Source organism: Cucumis sativus, unplaced genomic scaffold, assembly GCF_000004075.3.
Source record: "Cucumis sativus cultivar 9930 unplaced genomic scaffold, Cucumber_9930_V3 scaffold71, whole genome shotgun sequence".
In the NCBI taxonomy this organism is placed as follows: Eukaryota; Viridiplantae; Streptophyta; class Magnoliopsida; order Cucurbitales; family Cucurbitaceae; genus Cucumis; species Cucumis sativus.
In genome coordinates this window covers 8,574-32,667 of record NW_022279563.1, presented here as the reverse complement: position 1 = coordinate 32,667, position 24,094 = coordinate 8,574, and the positions used below count along the sequence as shown (strand labels likewise).

The 24,094-nt window shown below is 36.4% G+C and overlaps 1 protein-coding gene across 1 annotated transcript; it reads right to left on the bottom strand.

The window, feature by feature from the left end:
* Positions 1-1,586: 1,586 nt before the first annotated feature.
* Positions 1,587-20,799, bottom strand: LOC116406187. The gene is made up of 3 exons (XM_031889870.1): positions 19,662-20,799; positions 18,817-19,557; positions 1,587-1,954 (listed from the first exon to the last, which is right to left on the bottom strand). The coding sequence occupies exons 1-3, from the start codon at positions 20,797-20,799 to the stop codon at positions 1,587-1,589; spliced, it is 2,247 nt and encodes a 748-aa protein (XP_031745730.1).
* Positions 20,800-24,094: the final 3,295 nt, after the last annotated feature.

The following is a 24,094-nucleotide window of genomic DNA, read 5'->3' as shown; positions in this document are numbered from 1 at the left end:
TATGCAACAACATTAAGAGCAACTTAAAGACAACAATCATCAAGAAATCTAGTATTTAAAATGTACAAAGAGCAGTAGTAAACATATGTATTTTATGGCTGACTTTATCCATAATAAATGTTGGATTAAATCATCAAAATAAAACACAAACAGATAATTATCGAGTTTTTCAATGGAGGATAGAGAGGAAGACATGCATGCACAACTACTAGATCTATATGGTGCCAGACTGCCAGTAAAAATTTAAAGACACACATGACAACATTATTTTGGATGAAGTTCTAATATTGCAACCATGGAGGAAAAATTAGCAAATCTTAAATAGATGTAGTAGTCCAATGATAAAAGTTTGTCTCAAGATAATATTTCAGTAACTGCAGATGCATTGTGCTGAACCTAACCTCTTGTGTTTCACGGTAATAAACAAGGACAATGTGTTCAAAGGTCCTGAACAAAAAGCAGAAGCAAGTCATAAATTATATAAGTAGAACACGATATACTTCCATGTTTAATTTCATTTTTCTTTGCTTGTGGCATGATGGGGATAGACCCCACTGAAACAACTGGTAGCAAGAATTTAACAATTTTCTTTCAACCATAACATACTTATCTAGGAGCCAATAACATCGGCGAACAAAGGTTGGGCTATCTAGTCCATGGGCATAGTATACATGTATCCTTTCTACATTACCAACCTGCCGAAGAGAAAGAAAAGATTATCAAAGCACACCTTTTCTTGGTTATTAAGGCTGTAAAAGAATGAAAATTACCATAAATCTAAACACAGTTAATATTAGACCATTGAACAACCTATAGATTCAAAAGGAAAGACTCAAACCACCAATAGACTGGTTAATCATTTAAAATGATCTCCAACAACATGATACGCAATATCGTGCTAGATCCATAATTACCACATGTGGACTCCTATGGTAATTTCATTGATGATACGCAGCTAGTAGGCAAGATTATGAAATGAAGACAGTATGTGAGAAGATTGAAAAGATCCACATGATAAAATTATAGGGATTTGAATTTATATCTTAAGAACACCAGAGTCAAATGCTTAAGCTGATTAACTGTGTTAAATTTAACTCTATAATATATTTTAAATCTGAACAGTTATTAAACAACTACATTTTGAATAAGCTTTAGAGAATATTAGCAAAAGCAGTAGAAATTACTTCAAATTTGTAGAGAGAACATATAAATTATAATCTAGAGAAAGAGCATCTGAATTATATTCTACAGAAACACGAGCCCATAGCATGTCTACTGAGTAGCAATGACAGTGAAAAAGGGAATAGTAAGTAACTAATCTCATAAACCCCTTTCTCACATCTAACCAAGTTCTTTCATAACATGCAAAAGCATCAAAATATTTAAGAAAACTTCCAATATTGCATTTGGAACTCATTGATTGACTTCAACGTTTAAGAGTCATAAAAGACACAGCTTACTTTCTCACCTGTCACCACTAAGCCTACGGCAACATCTTTTTATAAGATATTCAGCTAATCTTTAGATTGTTTACCGAATAATCGTCTATTGTTTTGTAATTGATCCCACCAAGCGCTTGCGCCACCTTAAAGTTTGAGAGCAACTAATCGAACCTTCTTGTGTTTGGGTGTATTGGCATAGTCGAAAAAATTTTCTACGTTCTTGATCCAATCAAGAAACTTCTCCACGTCAATTCGACCATTGAAGGTAGGGAGATCCACTTTCATACGTATTTCTTGATCTTCTTGAAAGTATGGTCGAAGTCCAAGCCTTTGTTGAGGTTCTTGATGAATGTTCAGCAAGTTGTCTTCATCGGAAGAGTCAGAATCGCTTAAGAAATTTCCAGGTACGTTGTTTCCATACAATCGATTATTGTGGATGTGAATAGGTTGATTTCTTAGTAGTTCTTGGTTTACAACAGAGTTTATTGGTCTTTCTTGTCTTTCTTGGTTTCCTGCAATTGGGTTTCTTGGGGGCTAAATTGCTTCTTCTAAAGGTTGGACATGAAATCGGGTAAAAAGGTTTGTTAATTCTACTAACGATTGTTGTATATCCGACTGCCCTTTTCGAAGTTCTTCAATAGCTTGTTCTACCAACTGCAAGCGTTGGTTGAAGGAGGCTTCCGCGTCCATGGATAAGAGTGGTAGGATCCAAGTTTTTTTAGGGAAGAGTGAGCTAGGATCATGCTCTGATACCAATTGATGCAGTAATTGCAAAGCTAGAAATCTTTATGTATAATGCCTCTTTTTTTTTATGTCTTATTAATGAAAATGAGAAGCTTTTTTATAGGCTGGAGATTACAAGAGTTGTTAAACTAACTTGGGGTTGAGTTAGTTTAACTTGGAGTTGAGTTAGTTATAACTAACTCAAGATACAAAATTGGTAATTCAAATAACTAATCCTAAACTACAAAAATGGTAATTCAAACCCTCCTCTAGGATAAAACTCAAGAAACATCAAGAAGGGAGATGTTCTACATCAAAGTGTAGAGAACAATTCAAAATCTTTGGTGAAAGGAATGAATGTTAACTAATGTGTGTTTATGTGAAATTGTTATGTTATGAGTATGTTAAGGATAAAGAAAGGTTTATGCGAGATAAAATTATTTGATGTTGTTTATGCGAAATGATGTTTATGAAAAGGTATTGCGAAAAGGATTTCATAAAACCTTAGTCTTTTAGATTCTTTCAAAAATTCTCATCTTCCAAGATGAGGTGTTTAGGCCAAGTAGAGAAGAAGGTTGAAGGATTTGCAGCGAGATGACCAGACGTTTTGAAAATAGTTAAGCATTGGTTTTGGTCAAAGTGTTGTAATTATGTATCAAACACATGTTATTAATAAACATCTTGGTCATCGACCCTAAAGCTCTTGCAATCCGACCCTTAACTCTCTCATCGCCTCCTCCAAAATCCAAATCCTTCAATTCCAGTCCTCATCCAAAAATTGAACCTCCCCCTCATCAATCTTACCCAAGTCCTCTCGCATGTCTATTATCCTCTCACCACCAAATCCCCCATCATTATAACAACATCCTTCACCTCACGACCTGACCGAACAAGCCCTTACCCGATCAAAAGGGCATTGTTAGCGAAGAAAAATTCCTTAGGGTTGAGGAGGAAGACCTGCATCACATTCCTCTCCCTCCGCACACTATATACTAATTCCAAGGAGGAAGACTTACATCTCGCGTGTAAACCCCGATACTCAATAATCCTTAATTCATCTAAAGAACTCAATAGGACATTAGGGGTTGATGTTAGGAGAAAGATGGTTTAAGATTAAATAGTTTAGTTGAAGTGTTATGGAAGATGTGTTAATATTTTTAAGATGACAAAAGAAAAGTGTCATCGTAACAAAGAAAGGCCTAAAGGGTGTTTGAAATATGGCTAAGTGTTGGCTAGGGCATGTTGCATACTCTAGGCGGCCAAAAGTGTCAAGCGAACCTCTAAAGAGACATGTTGGGTGGCCAAAGGTTGAGATGTGGTATGGCCGAAAGGTGTCAAGACAACCTCTATAAGACAAGGCTATATGACCAAGGGTATGCGCTAGGCAAGGAAGCTAAGCATCTAAGAAATGTCAAGAAACTCTAAAGAAGTTAGAACGTGGATAAGGAATGTCATGCAACAAAGAGGTGGGCTATGTGGACATAGGCCATGCGGCCAATGGGGCAATTCAACCAAATGCTAGTGGATGGCATGGTTTGTTGAAGGCATTGAGGGATGTTTGGGAGATTAGGCGAGAAAAAAAAGTCTTAGGCAATCTTGGCAGTAAGAATTTACTAAAGAACCCTCATAGAAAAAGGGATATGCGTCCAAGGATGACTTAAGCAATATGAGGTAAGATGTGCGGTAGAGTACAAGTGGACAACATACAAGATACCTAAGTTTTGCCAAATAAGTGTCTTGCATGAGGTGGAAAGTGGCAAGTATAGGCGTAAGAGGTGAGAATAAAAGTGTCAACCAAAGAGCATGCAAGGATCACTATATGTACAACTTTGGATGAATTATGTTAACAATCAACTTGTGTTAATTGGGTAACTCTACTTTAAAAATCTCCTAAATTGAGTGTAGTATCAGGAGAAAGGCTACCAGGAAGAAAGGCATTGAAGTGAAGAAAGACTCAAAGGTCATTTTCAGAAAAAAAAAAAAAAAAAACTTGAACAATGTAGAGTATTTTGAGCTACATAACTCAATACTTGGAATTTGTAGTGACACTTTGTGGTAAGCTAGTGAAGACATTCTAAGTAAGTTTGTAGAAGGAATCTTATTGATTTAAGCTTCAAAGTCGAGTTAAGTTTCTGGTAGAAAAATCATATTTCTAGCAAGGCCAGGGTGGGTTGATTGCCAGAATGACAAGGTGAGATGAGCGTGTGTTTTGAGCGAAAGAGGTTATTTAGGCTTGGGACATGCAAGAAGCATGTCCTGGCATGATCAAGCAGCCTGAGCCACGCGTCATTACACACTCTATTATGAAAGTTGAGTATATTGCTACTTGTGAAGCAGCAAAAGAAGCAGTTTTGGTGAGGAAGTTCTTGCATAATTTGGAAGTTGTTCCAAACATGAACATGCCCCATCACTTTATATTGTGATAATAGTGGGGCATATTACTAATCCATTTACAAAGACTCTCATGGCTAAAGTGTTCGAGGGTCTTCTAGAAAGTCTAGATCTGCGAGTTATGTACATTAGGTAATCTAGGAAAAGTGGCAGATGTGTAATGGGTATGAGGATGCCCTAGTTTATTGTATTTGTATATACACATTTTATGTAATACACTTGTACATTTTACCATTTTCAATGTTAGAGGATTACTTTATTATGAACATCCCAAAGAGACGAGAGTTTTAGTCCAAGTGGGAGTTTGTTGGAATTTATGTCCTAAAACTCGTAGATTGTAAATATAATCCATTGACCATTGTTAATAAAGTGTTATTATTGTAATAATTGTTATTGATTATATTATTAGTTTTGTCTTAATAACTCAAATCCAATAAACTAACATCCTAAACTGTTTAATAAGTATTGAATAGTATGTAGAGACATACAGGGATCAATGTTCGAGATCAGCTTAAAGGGTCTATAGTATACGGATAAGACTGGGTACCTTTATCTGGTAACATTATGAATACGACTCACTTTGTATTTGATACAAATACAATGATCCAATGTGTTCATGTAGTTGACATGCGAGTGAAGGTATCCTATGCAATGAGATTGCAATAGACTAGACGTGAAATAGTAACCACTTGGTGTTACTACATTAACTAGTTAGGTTTCTATTTCACTAGGATGACCTAGATAACTTAGTCTTAATCTTGAGTGTATTATGAACTCAATGATCTTGGATGAATTTGACTTCAAATACAAACTTGGATTCCACAACCTAAACCAAAATAAAATAATATATCATGTTAAGATGGATTCACATAGCAACATTTTATCAAATGGTTGCAATGTTTCAAATAAGCAACAATTAAAATTCACATATCGATTTGGCATCTATAAATATACAAACTAAAAAGTACCTAAATGTCAATTATTTACCCAATAAGGCTAACTAAGTAACCAACTCTAATATGTTTTGCAATGAAAAAGGTTGCCATATTGTTTTGTGAAGGCAACCTCTTAGATTGTTTGTGAGAAAGGAAAGAAATACCAAAATAAGTATGGACTAAGATAGTATCAAATAAAGTTAAAGTTGAATTTTAAAGCTCTATTTTTTTCAAGATAGAGAAATTTCAGCTAAAGAGGAAAACACTAAGGACAACCAAGCAAAAAAGTCTAACAAATATCAAAAGAGAACATGCAGGAAAGAAAGAATGTAAATAAGGTTTTATCCGCACCAAGCAAAAAAGTCTAACAAGTATCAAAAGCTTCATAAGTTGTACTAGAATTCAAAGCTCTAAACTCTAAAGAATGTAAATTTCTTTGAAGAAATTTGTGTATAAAGGTCACACAGTTGAAAATTCAATACCTTTTCAAGAATGTTGTTGAGAAGATTATTGTGATGAATCTTTGAATCCAAATTATGGAGACAAGATAAATAAATGAGTTCTGATTCTAACTGACTGAATGAGAGTTTAGAAAATAAGAACATTGGAGTTGAATTATCAGCATTTTTTTTAATCAAACTTACGATAGCAAACCAAATTATAGAGAGAGATCAAATGCTAGGATAAAGGAATAATCTTACATTTGGTGAGTTCCCAAATGTTGTGGTAGTCACGAGAGTTATTCCACTCGAATTGTCTTAGACAAGAGGCTTCCATTCAGCAAGTACTGGTGAGAATTAAAGTGGAATGACAAACTTAAAAACACCTAATCTTTAACAAACTTTTCCGACTTTTTGCAATTATTTTTTAACACAAGATATCAAAACACACTTAAAAACCATAACAACCAATTACCATAAAACGGTGTCCAATAACAATAATTGGGTCAACCCAAACATCATCAAATTCTTGGGAAAGGTTGTGGACTAGACCTTCACCATCTTGCCCCTAAAACAAGTTAAAGCTTAAGGAAAGAACACAGTAGAAACAAAAATCATAAACTCATCAGTTAGATAGTATTGGTGGTCAAAACCTCAAGGTCTCACTTCTTCCATTTTATATTACCAAATTTGAAAATGATTTTTAATATATGATCATTACTTGAAACATGTTGGTGTACAAGTGTGAATGAAACTAAATCAAGTTTGTGTTTTATGTTATTGTTTTTGACAGTATATTTATGTGCTATGCAATCCATGAGAGTATATTTATGTGCTATGCAATCCAGAGGGGGAATGCAATGCAATATACCCAATTCATAATTGTATTTGGAACACTAATGATTTTAGCACAAATTCCATCTTTCCATTCTCTAAGACATATAAACCTTATCTCCCTCACTCTATACCTTGGCTATAGTGCTCTTGCAACATATTAAAATTCTCGTAATTAAAAATTCATACACAATTTAAATTAAATTAAACATCAAGACCCTGACGAAGATGAATCTCTGTTCATTTTTCTTTTTATTAACAAACAAAAGTTTTTAGGTCAACTTCTTTCAACAACCTCCTCAAGGATCCTTAATTATCTCTTTCCAAGTTCATAACCACTCTAGTCATGCAAAGATTAAGGTTCATGGCCAATCAACAATTAATCTGTGATTAAGATATTATGAACGCTATTCACATAAAAACATGAAAAGATTAAGAGCAAATAATCAGATGCATTACAAAGAATAATTCATAAACTTTGTCTACATCTATCCCTAGGATTAAGAGTTTAGCTACCCCATACTTCACAATCTAAAACACAAAACTCAATACAATACCCATAAAAAAATTAAAGGAGAAGAAAAAGAAAACGAAGAAGAAAAGCTAGTGATTCGTATTATTATAATACTGTGTATAACAGTATGTGTTTTTTAATATTCTCTGTTTCCAGCTCCATGTACCAAAATATTATCACAAACTCCACAATCCTTCTCTTTCCAATCCCTAAACTAACCAATGAATCATATTCGCACGCTTGGTAGCCTTGTTCAAAATATTATATATTACAATTATAATAACTTGTATCCCCCCTTTTCAAGCCTAAAATGCAAAACCTTTCTTCCATTCTCTAAGGCATATTTCCTCTTCTTTAATTTTGCATTCCAATTTTAAATTACAAATTACAAATTTTAATCACAAAGGAAAAAAGGAAAATTATTACCTTTAGAAAGGGAAGAAAATAAATGAGTAACCATGAAGGATTTGGAAACGAATAGAGGTTTAGCGAAAGTGGAATGCGACAGAAGGACGGTGAATGTGTTTACTCGTTTTCGAACAGAGAATGTGTTTACGCATTCGAACGGTGAACAGACGGACGCAAATCAACGAAGGTGAAGGGAACGCAAAGCAGACGACGGTGACGGACGATGAACGCAAATGAATGAAGGTGAATGCTTATGAACGCGAAGGGAAGTCTTTTCGGCGATGAACGCAGATGAACGCGAAGGGAAGGTTAGGTGAACGACGCTTTTGATTTCGGGTGGAGAAGGGACAAAGTCGCGGCGAATTAGGTTTAATTAAGAAAAGGGGAAGTGATCTAATTGAAACGTTGGGTTTTGTAAAAGAATATTAACACAATAATTTTTTAGAAATTTCTTGATGTTTTTAAAACTCAAAAACAAATTAAAATTTCTTGAACTTTTTAAAAACATCAATGATTTTTTAGAATTATCTTGACGTTTTAAAAACGTCAAGAATTTTTTATAAATTTCTTGACGTTTTTAAAAATGTCAAGAACTTTTTAGAATTATCTCGACATTTTAAAAACGTTAAGAATTTTTTATAAATTTCTTGATGTTTTTAAAACGTCGAGGAAAACTATATATTATTGACGTTAAAAAACGTCAAGAAGTTGAATTCATAAACATTCTTGACGTTTTTTTTATTTAAAAACGTCAAGAAAGGAAAACTACAACCGACTTGACGTTTAATAAACGTCAAGAAAGTTGAAAATTGGCCTTTCATAAAAATTCTTGACGTTTTTTTATTTAAAAACGTCAAGAAAGGAAAACTACAACCGTCAAGAGAGCCTATTTTTGTAGTAGTGATTTTGGGGACAAGACTGAGTGGGGAGTTGGGATTATAATTAAACAAAATAGAATTCACTCATTTCCTACTTTAGGGTAAGTAGATGAATGTTAGCTTAAATGGTGGCTCCAAAACTTGGACAAAGGGTTCGTACCCTCTCTATGACATGAGAGGGGTTTTTGTTTATTAGTAGGACCATAAACAAGTTGTTCATTAGAGGAGCACTGGTTTTTAAGGATTAGAGGTAACATAGGGGTAAAGCGGTAAATTGATCCAACTGGTGTTACAAACACTCGTGAAGGACTAACTTACTATTATTGGTCTATATCCGTGGACACAGACATATATTTTTAGTGAGAAGAGTTCAGTTGTGAGTCTTTAATGGAGTGTACACACAGCTAACGAATATTGATTAATGTGGTTAATGAGTTTAGCCAATTAATCTTAGATCGTTGTAGCTTTTGATCTGTAGATCCATTAGGTCCCTTTCCTAGCTCGTAAAGGGTAATGAGATTTATTTATATTGGTTGTAATTTAAAATGTTTAAATTTAACTTGGGAATTAGTATAATGTATAGTGATACATTATAATATAAAGTTTATCAAACTTTACTATATAAATTTAACTTTGGGGATGATTCAAAATTAATTTATGAGAGATAAAATATTTGAATGAGTTCAAATATTAATTTAATGTGAATTGGATTCATATTAAAATTATTGAGAGAAACTTATATTTGAATATGATTCAAATTTAATTTAAGTTAAATATAAGATAAATAATTTAGTGTTATTAGTTAATTGGAGAATTAATTAATAGTTTAGTTTAATATTATTTAATTAAATTCGATTTCATTAATTATTAACTAATTGATTAATGTTTAATTAATCAGTAGATTTGAAATATATATATTAATTTAATTATTTGTAAATTAATAGAATCTCATGGTTCTCTTCTACTTCATTTTCTATTCCTAGAAGGAAAGAGAGTTATAATATCTAGAAGAAAACAATTTTCTTAAAAAAATGAATTAATAAAAAAAGAAAAAAATAAGGCTAACGCTATTGCTCTTTGCAAAAAGAAAAGAGTTTCTCTCAAATATCTCTAAACTTTTTCCCATCCCAATTGGTTCCACAAACCAATCTCATCACAGAGGTACTCTTTGCAATGGACAATCTTCAAAGTTTTTTTTAACGATGTTTCCAATGCTTTCCTTTCTCTCTCATGTTTAATAAAACCAATTTCTCTTAAAACCTGTAGGGAGGCTACATCGTATCGAATTTCATACAACTGACGTGTTCATCGAGTTACAACAAGTGCCGCACAATTGTCTGTTCCGTGTTTGAAAAGTTGTGATTGTGACACGCTGCACATGAGGTTAGAATGAGACATGGCAAGGCAAGCCCTACGCGCGCCTGCCAACTTCTGCCACAATATTTTGTACGCAAGCTAATGTCTTTGGGCTGTTTTTGTGGTTTTTGGAAATTTTAAGCAAAGTTTTGATATTTTAGATCTGAAGGAGATAGAACAAGTTTATAAGCCAAGGGTCCAAGCTACTCTCGATAAGTGACAAAAATGAGTTTAAAGTTGATTTCTAAACATGAATTTACTATCAAATGTTTCAAGCATGCTTTGATGTTTGAATATTTGAGGATACTGACTTATAATGTATTTCCAAAGCATGAATTTAGAAACATTTTGGTAAACATGTTTTTATTGATGAATTTACTAATGAAAATTATAAGCAATCATGATTGTGCTAAGTTTTCAAAATGTTTAAGCTTGAAAATAATATTAGCATGTTTTAGTCTATACCTAAAATATTCTAAGATATATAGCAACCCTTCGGGAGAGATTTTCTTGTGCATAGAGGTCATTTGATTTGGATATTCAGTAAATACCTAGCTTTCCATCATTGGTATTAGATAAGAGATGAAGACTTCTAAAGATGCTTAGTTTCCCATCTCAAGGGACGAGAGCCTGTACGAATGCCTAGTTTTCCATCTCATTGTAGTTATAACGAGATAGGGCACAATTGATGCCTAGAGTTTCATCTCGTAAGTATCGTATCACGGGATAGGGCTTCTATGCCTAGTTTATTGTTTTTCGTCTCGACGATTCTAGGTATAGCAACTGAGAGGGAAAGTTTGAGATAAGTTGTTTGAGTTTGATTTCATTTATGTTAAGAGTTAATTGTTAAATACTTGTTATTTCAAAACGATGTTTTATAAAACAATCACTCATTGGGCTATTTAGCTCACTCTTTGGATAAATATCCCCATATGGATTACGTTGTTTGGAAAATTAAACTGTGCTTTAGTACTTCAAAGAAAACTTCCCTCCCATGTCCTCTCACCTCATGTCTGCCCCATTTGTGTTGATAACATGAAAAATATTTAGCACCTTTTAATTGACTATGTCTTTGTATCGAAATGTTGGTTCCGTCTTCTCCAAACATTCAATATTTGTTGGGATTTTTTGCTCAATCAAGGCTTATTCTTCTTTGTTCTCGACCTGCTACCTATGATTTATGATTTTGTTTTGGACATATTATTTTATCATTTTGTTTGGTTTTATATTTGTGGCTTTTGTTTTGTTTTGTTTTGTTTTTTTTTTTTTTTTGAAAAGGAGACAACCTCTTTATTAATATTAAAATAATAATAATAATTAGACAAAAGCTCATAGTACAAGAGAGTTATACAAGGAACATGTAACCATGGATCAGGGGGTGCACCTTGGCATCTCAACTAGGTTGACACCCCCATAGCACCCTCATCATATCCAACCAAGCTAAAACCCATAACAAAGGAGTAATGTCCAAAGGCAAAACAAACACAAAAAAAGCCTTCTATTTGTGGCTTTTGGTTTTGATCTTGTGTTGTCGCTTTTTGGATGTGATGAGGGCGCTAAGGGGGTGTCAACCTAGTTGAGATGTCCAGGTGCGTCTGTTGATCCTCCATCCTATTGCTCTTTGTATAATCCTCATGACATTGAACTTTGTCTCTTCATTTTTCAATATTAATAATAGTGAGACTCATATCCTTTTTTTTAAAAAAAAACAATATGGGTTAATTTGATAAAAGTGTTGCTAGCAGAGATTTGGTTTGAGCACAACCAACACATTTCCCATGATAACAAAAGGGATTTGCGTGGTGAAAATAGATCTATTAGATCTCTTGGAGCAATAAAAAAGAAATAAGATCTTTATGTGAAAGTCGAACTTTTTTTTATGGAGCCTTGTGAAGAAAGGCCTTTACTTTTGGGCAACATTGGAATTGGGGCATGGTTGTGCACTTATTATCAAAAGTTGTCCCCTAACGATCAAACTGGTTCACTGTTGCGAAATGGTGGGTTAGTTTAGGACATGTCATTATTCTCGAACCTTCAGATAAATCTCCTTATCTTAGGGAATTAAAAGTTGTTCAACACAGGCTTGAAACATACATGTATAGGGCTTCTGTATTTTCCCATAAGGAGCCAATGATTGATTATATATTGGTCTGTTTTGCAAAGGAAAGATTTCCCTAACACGTATTGTAAAAAATATGTAGTTGGCTAGTAGTGAAAAGTTAGCAAGGCTATTCATGTTTCTCTTGGTGTTCCCTCTCACTCATCTTGAAGCTTATTGGGCATTTTGTCAACTTACTGTGGGTTTCTTTTGTATTTTGTTTTAATTAATTACTTCGTACTTATTTTACATTTTAGTTTTCATTAGTGCGTCCTGGATAGAGGATTTTGTTTAGCTCGTTGTTATTGTTGATAAAATTAAAATGCCAACGATTACAATTCTTGAGAACGGACTCATCTGTTTCCAATTCAGATGCCCAAAACTTGTTGAATGGATCCTATCTCGTTGATCGCGACATCTTGCTGGCAAAAGTATGCTCCTCCGTAAATGGACTCCAGGTATTGTCCCTAAATCCTTTGTTTTTTATTATGTTCCTATATGGATTAAACTAGGTAGGATTCCAATGGAGTTATGGACAGATGTCAGATTGACTGTTGTGGCTAGTGTTATAGGCAAACCTCTATCTTTAGATCTAGCTACTAAGGAAAGACGAAGGTTGTCACATGCTTGAGTATGTGTTGAATCAAATGTGGACTCTCCTATGCCTGCTGAATTTACAATTCACCTTAGGGGAGAGGATTTCGTTATGGCTGTGAATTATGAGTGGAAGCCTCGAAGGTGTAATTTGTGCCGGTCTTTTGGGCATTCTAGTGGTAAGTGTCCTAAGATTGTGGAAAACAAAGTTCATCGAGAGGAGGATGTGAGCAAGGTGGTTTCAAACAAAGAGGAGGAACGGACAATTGTGTCTTGTTGATGTGGTGTTAGACTTTAAATAGTTGGAGGAAAGTAAGACTAATAGCTCCACCATTAGGCATATTAAGGAAAAGGAGGTAGGTAATCGAGATGAAATTACTCGTTATTAGGAAGAAAAGAGAGTTGGTTTATGTTCGAGAGAAGGGTAAACGTGTGGATGATTATGCTAACTCTTTTGGCAGCCTTATGAAGTTGGGTGAGGGAGACAAGTGGACCTTATCTATAGTGGATGACTCCCCTCCCCCTTACAAGTGGATGATACCGCTATTGTTCTTAGGCGTATGTTATTAATCACCTTAAGATAATTTCAAAATATAAATATATTTTTAGTATAAGTCCTCACGTTTGACTCTAGACTCACCAAGAAACCTTATTTGGATATTAAGAATATGACAAAATTAGTGATATTAGATGACTATCAAACGATAATCATAGGGTTATCAACTTTTAAATTTACTACTTTTAAAATTTAGAAAATGTAGTGACATGAGTCATGTGATTATAAATGTTTTTGTTATTTTTGCAGGGTTCCAAAGAAAAAAGAAAAAAGTAAGATGTGATTGATAATATGTGAAAAAAGGAAAAAAATTAAAGAAATATAACTCGATATATCTAATTTGTTTAAAAACGACCCCATTTGTAATTTTTCTTTTCAAAAGTCACACAACATCTTTTTGGAAAGTTTTTTTAGAGAAGCATGCCAATACCTTCATCCTACGTATGTAGATGTATTTATGAATAATTTTTAAAAGTTCAAAACAATTTTTTTTAACATTTCAAAGTTTAAGGTTATTTTTTTACACAAACTACAAAATTCAAAAGAATTTTTTTTTGTAATTTAACTAAATACTGTTGTATGTATATATATATATATATTAGTTATCTTTTTTAGTCCTATATTGTAAAAGAATATGATTATCGATTTATCGAAATCTAATTTGTAAATGGCTTAAAACATTTAGTTTGTTGAAAAAAATGACAAAACAATGGACCAATGGACAGCTAATACAAGTCGATGAAGCGAATACCAAAATTCTCTCAATCCAATTAAGCAAGATTTCAAAAAAAAAAAAAATCTAATAAAAACCCTACATGTACAGTCTCTCTCATTTAAAATTTCTTTCTCCTCTTCTCTAACGGCCAAGTCTCTCCCTCCTCCCTCCCCTTCTCTCTTGCTCTCTTGTCTTCTTTGGCCTATCTCTCAATTTCCCTTTCTGTAAGGAAGAAACCCTATCATACCCATTTCGCGGATCCATCTGAATCTTCTTCTCTTAGTCGCGGATCCAATCTCCATCTTCTTCTCTTAGTGCGTCCTTTCCATTTCTTCGTACACTCCATTTTTCCTTTCTCTTCTCAAAACCCTAAGGCCTATCTCTCAATTTCCGTTTCTTTAAGGAAGAAACCCTATCATACCCATTTCACCGATCCATCTCCATCTTCTTCTCTTAGCGCGTCCTTTCCATTTCTTCTTCTTCTTCTTTGTTCGTACACTCCATTTTCCCTTTCTCTTCTCAAACCCTAATTCTCTTTAATTAATTAATTCCCTCTCCTTTCTCTCTCACTTCCTCCCTCTTCCATTAATGGCAGGTTCTCCTCATCTTTCTCCTTTCTCCAGTGTTGATTCCTCCTCTACTTCGACCTGTGATGCTCTTTTCTTCTTCCCTCGCAATTTCGATTCCACCATCGTCACCGATATTGGTTGCAATTTCTACTCTCTTCAACCTCAACCTTCTGATTCCCTCACTCTCACCGGATTGACTTCAATGTCCTTGGAACCTCCACTACTACTACTAGTACTCCACTCATCAAAGAATCCGCTGGATTATCAGACGCTCCTCTTCCTTTCCTTTCTAATCCTTGTCTCTCTTCCAACTCCAGTGGTGAGCCCCCGAACAAATCGCATTACTCCGTGAGTTCCCAATTAATTCCATCTTTATTTAATATTCAATTGTCCTCTTTCCATTTGTTTCAATTATTGAATAGAAAGTTAATTGAATGAACTATGTTCCAATAATTTCATGTGGTTCTGGTAAAGCACATTGCATCCGGTCGAACTTCCCCCATTATGTAATTTTATGGAGGTAGTTTTGTAAATTGGATTGAAACAGGGGCTATTCAATGTGTATGCATTAAAATATAGGGATTGTTTTTCAATTAAATTTAAATCGATTGAGCCTCTGATATGCTAGTAAGCATCAGATCTCCTCTGTGTATATATAGTTAGGTACTCTTCTTTTTTTTATAGGTTTCGTCATATATATCACGGTCTGAAGTTGTAGCTAAACTTGCTTTCATCTTCAGTTTCTATCACTATTTAAAGGTCAGATTTTGTTCGATTAGAAGAATGTAAATTTGTCAAGGACAATAGCATGCTTAGTTTAATTGTACTCAAATATTGTTACTAAAACAATTGCTTTATTTGTGTTGATACCATTATTTGTGTGGTAGATCTCTTGATTCATTTTGATGTTTGTATTTTGAAGACATACAAAGGTCATAATACTAGTTGCTATTCTTTTTATCTTGATACGTTTCATTTTTGTTTTAATATTTCACTGTCTCTATAATTGATTGTACAAACATATCTCATCATTCGATCACTTTTCAAGTTTTAGATTCTGAAATTTGTATATATTGGGGTTTTCCTTTTTCTTTATTTTGGATTATTTCAAATCTCCAAAGATCTTTCTTGTAACATTTGCATATTTTAGTTTGTTAAAATCTTCGAAAGTAGAGGAGAAGGCTCCAAAAGCATTCTGTCTCTCATTGCCTGGCCCTAACATTATCATCTGTGTAGGATGTGCCAATGAGTAGACCATTTTCTTTTACTTTTTTTTCCATAGCTTTTGAACCACTTTCCCTTTCTCTCCTTCTCTTTCATTCTTCTTTTATGTTAATTGGAAGAAGCTTTGAGGCCTCTCTTGAAAATAATGAGGTTTTGAAGGGGATAGAAAGAGAGTGATGGTGGGATCCATCAAAGGTTTGGGATTTCACACAATGTTTGCATCACTCTTTTAAATGTAATTAGATGTTGAGGAGTTGATCGCCGATCATAGATAAGGAGGGGCTGGTTAGTGGCTTGGAAAAGAATTCAGACAACATTAATTTTTTCTAAAAAATAAAACCAACCTTCCGACGGTTGGTTAACACTCCTCGACAGTCGAGATAGGGTAAGACTTGTATTCTGGTTCTGTTGATACCTATATTTGTGCTTCATCACTTTATAATTGTACTTTTATTTATCCCCTTTGTATATTTCCATGTGTTTCATGTTTGTCTTTTATGTTTCTTCTATTTATATATTTCTTCATGTTCTTCTCCATTCGGGTTTGCTCTTGCGGAGGTTACACATTCATTGTTGTGTTGGTACTTTAGTTAATGATGTCTAGTAATTTTTGTTTTGCAAATTTTCTTGTTAGTGCTCAAGTTTGATTTCATATTGCCTTTAGCATAGCTTTACGACTGCAGAATTCAATTGCACATTGCCCTTTTTTATTTTGTTATTACTGATGGACTTATTTGTGATACCTTTAAAGAAGAAAATTTATGGCTATTTGTGTTGAAGTTTATTTGTTGATTATTGGTTGGTTTTTTCCCTCCACTTTTCTTAATATTTTGAAGTGTGTAATAAGGTAAGCAATTTTTTAGTCCCCTAAATTTGTTTTGTTGATGAATTGTTTCCTTTTTTTTCTCGTTTTGTTTTCAGGTTTTCATCGTTATTCATTTGGTGGCTAAATATTACTCATGGGTATTTGTTCGATCTTATTTTGTTGTGATCAATTGATATACATAATATGCACTATAAATTTGTTAAATTTTTGGATTATTTGCTTTTTTAATGAGGTTGGAGGAACCTCAAGGTACGTTTTGTTAAAGCATATTTTATATTGATAAATTTGAAGTTGTCAAGTCTATAACAATGATAATGTTAATACGAGTAAATTTATAGCAAATTTAGTTGACTTAACTTATTTACATGCTAGTTGCTCGGACTCTTGGAAAAACCTTACGTGCATTTTAACCCACGATAAGAGGACTTAAGGTTGTTATGACTTACATATCAGTTTTTGAGATTTTCCTTTGTAACTTTTTCATAGACCTTATTGTAGTTTTTTGTTCTTCATTTTTGTTTGTAGGACGTTTCTAGAGAATGCAAGACCATGTTTGAGTGAGAAATTAGTCTCGATGAAATTGAGAGTTCAATGAACAGAAGGGCTTTCGGTGGCTGAAACAAGTGAGTGATTAAGTTTTTTATCACCCGTGTTATTTGTTATCACTAGGGAAAGAAAGCTAAGTAGAAAAAGTAGAATGCCAAATGAAAAAAAAAAAAGATTAGTAAGCAGCGTTATTATTTTAAAATAGAAAACAAAAATTAACATTATTGTTAAACCGAGCCATTCTCGAGAACATGAAATAGAATTGGATAGCTGCCATGCATCGTGTCTATGAATGTTAAGAATGAAACTATCGGTAGGGTTATAGAATAATCATTCTATCAGCCTCAATTATGATACAGGGTTTATGAAATAGAATTTTCTTATGTATTGTAATAGTAGAAGATTCTTCGTCAGGAAGCAAAGCTTATAGCTTTGAAGAGTATCTAAAGGTTATAGAAGAGCAACCGAAAGCTTACGATCAGCTCCAAACCAATTTTCCAGCACAAAGCCAGAGTGGATCCCAAGTACAACGGGAAGGTTGTTAAAATCAAATCTCTTATGTCTTATTTCATAACTATTTAGTTTTGATCTTAACTACAACAATTTTCAATTTTTTCTAGGTGAACATTGTATGTGCTTAGAAATTAAGTGTTTTGAAAATTAGAGGTGAGCAATCACACTTAGAAACTAAGTGTATAACCATAGAAATGTTACCCCATTGGTTCTAGCAATGGCTAGTTACCGCAGTTCATAACAAAGAAAGAAAAGAGGCTCGTAAATGCATACCATACAAAAGTGAGACAATCAACAATTATAAAAAAAAACATATGCAATATGCATTAAAAAAAGCTCATAACAAATGCAGAGTCAAGTCGGTTAGGTCAAGTAGAACATGTTGAGTTCCCTAGCTATTAGAGCTTTTGGGGAAAACATCGCTTTTGGCCTAACCAAAACTAGACCATCTATTTTTAGTGTTTTAAACATAACGTCAAGTTTGATTGAGGGCTTTGAAAAGAGGAGGAATCCTCCTCGATCCACAGTAGGGCGAAAACGAGGCTTGTTGTCACTTCGAAGGGAGCAGTCAAACTTAGCATTGAGTTTGATTTTTTTTTTTTGAAAAGGTAATGATAATATTATACAACAACAATGTGGACCCACAGCCTGAGGTCAAGACAAAAGAGCGAACAACACTCACAGAACAAGTAGTTAGACAAAACAACCCATAAGTACCCAAAACAACCCCACATCTCGGGAACAATAACTAAAACCAAAAGCAACCAACTAGTGTTCCAAACATTAAAAGGACAAGAAGAAGAGAGAAAGACAACAAAGTTAATAAAGAGAAGAGAAACCCCACAGCCGGGGACAAGCAAACGAAAAGAACATTAAATAAGACCATGAACACCATCCGACCAAGAAGCAGCACGCGCTTTAATACACGACCGAATGAGCTGGAATACAACCAGAGGCTCCCGAATAGCACCTCCATGAAGACGATGATTTCGCTCCTGCCAAATGAAATAAATTGTAGCACTAGAGAAGGCGCCACAGTTTTCTCCTCACACTCTTCCCAATACCCTGATTATAAATCCAAGATAACTCAACCCCCCAATAACCGGTTCTATGAGAAGATGACATAAGCAAAAGGATCCTCGACCAAATCTCCCACCCAAAATGACAAGAAAAAAACAAATGATCACGAGACTCATAGTTCCCTCCACAAAGCAAACACGATAAAGGAATCGACCTATCCCCGACTTAACCTACCTCTAGTACCCAACCTATCCCTGATGGCCAACCAAGCACAAAAGGAGTGCTTAGGAATATTTCCCCCACCCCATAGTAAACCCGACCAGCCAACCCTACTACTATGAGGACGAATAGTCTCCCACACACTGGTGATCGAAAAACTATCATGACTCCCCGGCACCCAAACCCACCTATCCTCAACACTCGGACTCGGCCTCACTCCCTGAACCCTATCCCAAATGTCCATCAAATCCAAATAAACAAGTGGCCACCTCCAATCACCATCCCGACCCATGAAATCCATCAGCCTCGCATCCCACCGACTACCCGCATCATAGATCACCCTCTCCCCAAACTGCTGGATAATCGGCCCACCCTGAATCCATGGAACCAACCACACTCTATACTTCCTTCCATTGCCCACCTCCATCTTAACATGAGCTTTAAGGATATCCTGCTTACGCAAGATTTCCCTAAAGCACCAAGATCGACCCACCCCAGCATCGATCTCCCACAGCGATCTCCCTTTAAGGATATAAGATTCCACCCAAGCAACCCACAAACTACCAGATTTAACAAGTAGCAACCATAATATCTTCAACGTGCTTGCTATATTCCAAGAAGATCCATCGCGAATATCAAGACCTCCTTCATCAAAAGGAAGACAAACCTCATCCCAGGCAACTTTAGCAACACCTCTTCCCTCCTTCTTACCTCTCCACAGATAAGCCCTCAAGATCTTATCAACGTCTCTGTGGACTTTCATAGGAAGCATGAACACACTAGCCCAATAAACCTAAAGGCTCCTAAGGACTGAGCGAACAAGCTGAAGTCTACCTACAAAAGATAACACTCTAGCAGACCAAGACCGAATACGACTGGTAATACGCTGAATAAGGGGATCACAATCAGAGCTCCGCAATCTTCCAGAGAGGAGAGGAAGCCCAAGATAACGAACAAGAGATGACCAATGGAAAAACCCATGTTAGCAGCAAGCCGAGAAGCTTTCGAACTATTAACCCCGACAAGAAAAATTGAGCTTTTAGGAAGATTAGCAAACAGTCCCGAAAGCTCACCAAACCTCTTAATAGTCTCTTTTCTGAAACTCATAGAATGATTATCAGCAGTACAAAAGATCATCAGGTCATCTACAAAAGTAAGATGAGTTAATCTGACCTTCTCACAAAACTGGTGGAATTGAAAATTCTGAGGTGGGTTGTTCAACATGCGAGAAAGCACCTCCATGACCATCACAAATAAGAACGGGGATAAAGGGTCACCTTGTCTAAGTCCTTTCCTCCCATGGAAAAAACCTTCCAACGATCCATTAATCATAATGGAGAACATCGGAGAGGTCACACACGCTCGAACCCAACTCACAAATCTTAAAGGCGTACCTATGGCAATCAGCAGGCCAAAGAGGAAATCCCAATTAACAGAATCATAAGCTTTGTGGAGGTCAACCTTCATAGTGCACCGAGGTTTACCTCTGTACAAATGGTATGCCCCTACAAGCTCCTGACAAAGAAGAATATTGTCAATAATACTCCTCCCAGGGATGAAAGCTGGCTGATTTCCACTAACAAAAGAAGGAAGCCACACACGAAGCCTATCTGCCAATATTCTTGAAATGCACTTATAAATAACGCTGCAACAAGATATAGGGCTGAAATCCTCCAATCGATCAGCACCATTCCTTTTAGGAATAAGTGTAATAGCAGTCGTATTCACCCCTTGAGGGAAGTAATTGGTCTCAAAGAAGTGTAAGACGACATCACAGAAACCTTCTTCAACCACCGTCCAAGCTCCTTTGAAGAAGCCAACTGAATACCCATCGGGGCCTGGAGCCTTTCCACCATCCATGGAGAACAGAACAAGTCTCACTTCCTCCCTACCAATAGGCGACTGGAGGGCCTGACAACACTTCTCAGTCCATCTAAACTGAACAATCTCCTCAATACTAGTAGAGAGCTCTCTATAGCTAATATTCTGAGAACCCATATATCTTTGAAATAATTCACTACCACCCGAGTCACCTAATCATAGTTAGTCAACCGATTTCCATCTGGGTCAATAACTGATCTCAAAGCATTGCTGCTCTGCCTTGATCGAACAGATCGATGAAAAAGGCAGTATTCTGGTCATCTAGCTTCAACCATCTGATTTGCGACTTCTGGCGCATAGCGGCTTCCTCCACTCTAACCGCTTTCCAAAAGTTTACCGTGGCTAAGCTCGCGTGATTACTCGCCTCCTCCGACAGAGAGTTCGTCTCCATCTCTCTTTGAGCTCGGTCCATGGTATCATTGGCAAGACGAACATCCTCACTGATGGTCCGGATATGCCTACCAAAATGTCTGCGAAGAATCGACTTGAGATTTCTTAAGTTCCTCACAATATTCACAATTGGAGAAACTCTAGTATCTTTGGTCCAAGTAGAGGACACAACATCCATAAAGGACGCTTCTTCAACCCAATGGTTAAAGAAACGAAAAGAGACCACTTGTTGGCTTCGCTGATTACTAGGATCGACAAGTATGGAGAATGATCAGAAATACCCCACGGGAGGACGTTAACCCTCATGTTAGGCCATGTACTAAGCCCCTCATCATTCACTAGGATACGATCAAGTCTCTTCATCAAACCCGACCCATGTATCTTACTAGTCCAAGTAAACCAGTTCCCCTGGACCGCGGGTTCAACAAGGTTCGCCTCTTTAATAGCCATGTCAAACTCCTCCATATCCACCACGTTCGGAGCACCCCCAAAGGCTTCAGAGTGGAGTCTGATGGTGTTAAAATCACCCAAGACCATACCCGGTCCTTCACCGCTCTACACTTTACAGGGCTCTTAAGGCCCCGCACGTTCCACGTACACCAACTAACCATGAGGTCATATGGGAGCCGCCTCTCCCATAGGAATTACATCACCTGTAGTACTCAAAAGGACCATAGAAGAGTCATCTACTCGTAAGGGAGGAGGGGAGCCATCCACTATAGATAAAAGCCATTTATCTCCTTTATCCACCTCCATGAGGTTCTTAAAGGAGTTAGTGATACTCACTTCTGCCCTTTTCCCTCTGTCCCGAATAGAGATCATTCCCCTATTTTTCCTGTCAACTGGGGTAAATTCCTCCCGATTCACCTCCACCTTTTCAGGAAGTTTATGGGTAATAATTTCTCCTTCTTCCATGTGTTGGAAGGATTCCAACACAACATCTCCATACTCCCCACAATCTGGAACCACCTCTTTAGTAGGAACAACCTCTTTAACAGGAACCTCTTTACTTGCAGCTTCCTTTTTACTATCTTCATTGCCTCTTTTCTTAGGGCAGGTGTTCTGCAAGTGTCCAAAAGATCTACACAAGTTACATTTTTTCGGTTTCCACTCATAAGTGACAGTTACAATAAATTCCTCTCCTCTAAGGTTGACTGTTACTTCGGCAGGCATAATATTGTCCACATTCAATTCCACACATATACGGGCATAAGAAAGACGACGCCTCTCTTTAGTAGCAAGATCAACTAAAAGAGGTTTTCCTATTGCACTCGCTACCACAGCCAAACCAGCATCCGTCCATAGCTCCAACGGAATCCTCCCTAACTTTATCCAAACAGGAACTGAATCAAAGACGAAGGATTCAGGAACTATACCTGGAGTCCATTTGCGGAGGAGCATAGGTTTGCCTCCAAGGTGCCATGGGCCACGGGATAAGATCCACTGTATTGACTTCAGATGTTTGAATTGAAAGCAGATGAGCCCATTCTCCATCAGAGTAATTGTTGGCATTTCAATTCTACCCCAAATCTTCTCTATAAGACGATAGATGACTAGATACAGCAATTTTGCATCAATTAATTGGCTGACGAGGGAGTTCTCCCACACTCTAACTCCTTAACTAATAACTTCTTCAAACGGGGTCACCACAATTTTCTCTCCCACGGTAGTCAGAGGTGTATAGGTCATAGAGAAACCTCTTGTTGAGCCAAATAAGGAAGCCCATGAATTTTTGCCTGCACCTCTAGAATTATTAGATTTCTGCACCTCATGCCCACGAATCGAAACAGGCGGCCTACCATTGGAATTAGTACCAAACGGTTCTCTAATGGCTGGCCCATCATTCAAATGCCCATCAACCGGCCCAATCTTTGGGGCACTTGCAATAGCATCAGTCGAGGTCCATATCCTTCGGCCGCTGCAATTTGCCCAACATGCTGAACACATGAAGCACCAGCAGGTAAGCACTCCTTCTGTGAGATCCCAATTTCGTGTGAGATGGACGGCCCATCATTCAACGATGGCCCATCAACCAGAGATCCATGACCAATTCCATTCGTAAATGTGAACACACCATTCGGCTTCACCCCTTTACCGGCTCACTGGGCTTCATCAAGTTTTCATTCGAAACAATCGGTCCACACGCCTTTGGGCCAACAATCTTCATGGGACCATCTCCGCTCGGTCCATTTCCTGTATTTCGATTTCTATATGTTTCATGGTTCACGTAAACCGGTTCGGGTCCACTCATGTCCGACCATTTCTTCCTCACAGAAATTAGGTCAGCCTTTGCAGTCGCCGCCCTTCGGTCGTTCGCCGCCATATCATGTACGCGTTGAAGGCTTGACATCACGCGTTTCTTCACCTCCTCAATGTCACTGGATAATTTCTTCATTGTTTCATGCTTAAGACATCAACCCAACACCCGTGATGATCTTTTCGGCCCAATTTGGGAACATGAATGAACTAAAAAAGAATTGAAATTCAACCGAGGAGATTCATGCGAGATCCCTCCAGCGAGTGAATTAAATCACAGTCTCCAAACCCAGAACTGATAGCCAATAAATCGATTTTGTACCACACGCAATACTTTCAAGATAGTTCAAATCAATTCAGCTTGGAAACCGATTTAAACAATTTCTGGACAGACGTTAATTCTCCCGAATCAAAACGAATATCATTCGTAATGGTTCAATTGATCAATTGTAATCAATTTCGAAATGGATACCAAATGACATTAGTTTTCACATTCAATCTGCCAAAATTGAACGAATTACCTTCGAATTTGATCCCTTGCTGGCCGCAGCACTCACCAACCGTTCGCCTCCTTCACCAGCCGAGTGAGAGAACTTGGAAATCCTAGAGAGATGCGTGTGAGGTACACGCGCCGAGATGAAAATTTTTCCTTTTTACTCTAATTGAGTTTGATTGTGGGCTTTGAAAAGAGGAGGAATCCTCTCTGATCCACAATAGGGGAAAACGAGGCTTGTTGTCACTTCGAAGGGAGTAATCAAACTTTGAA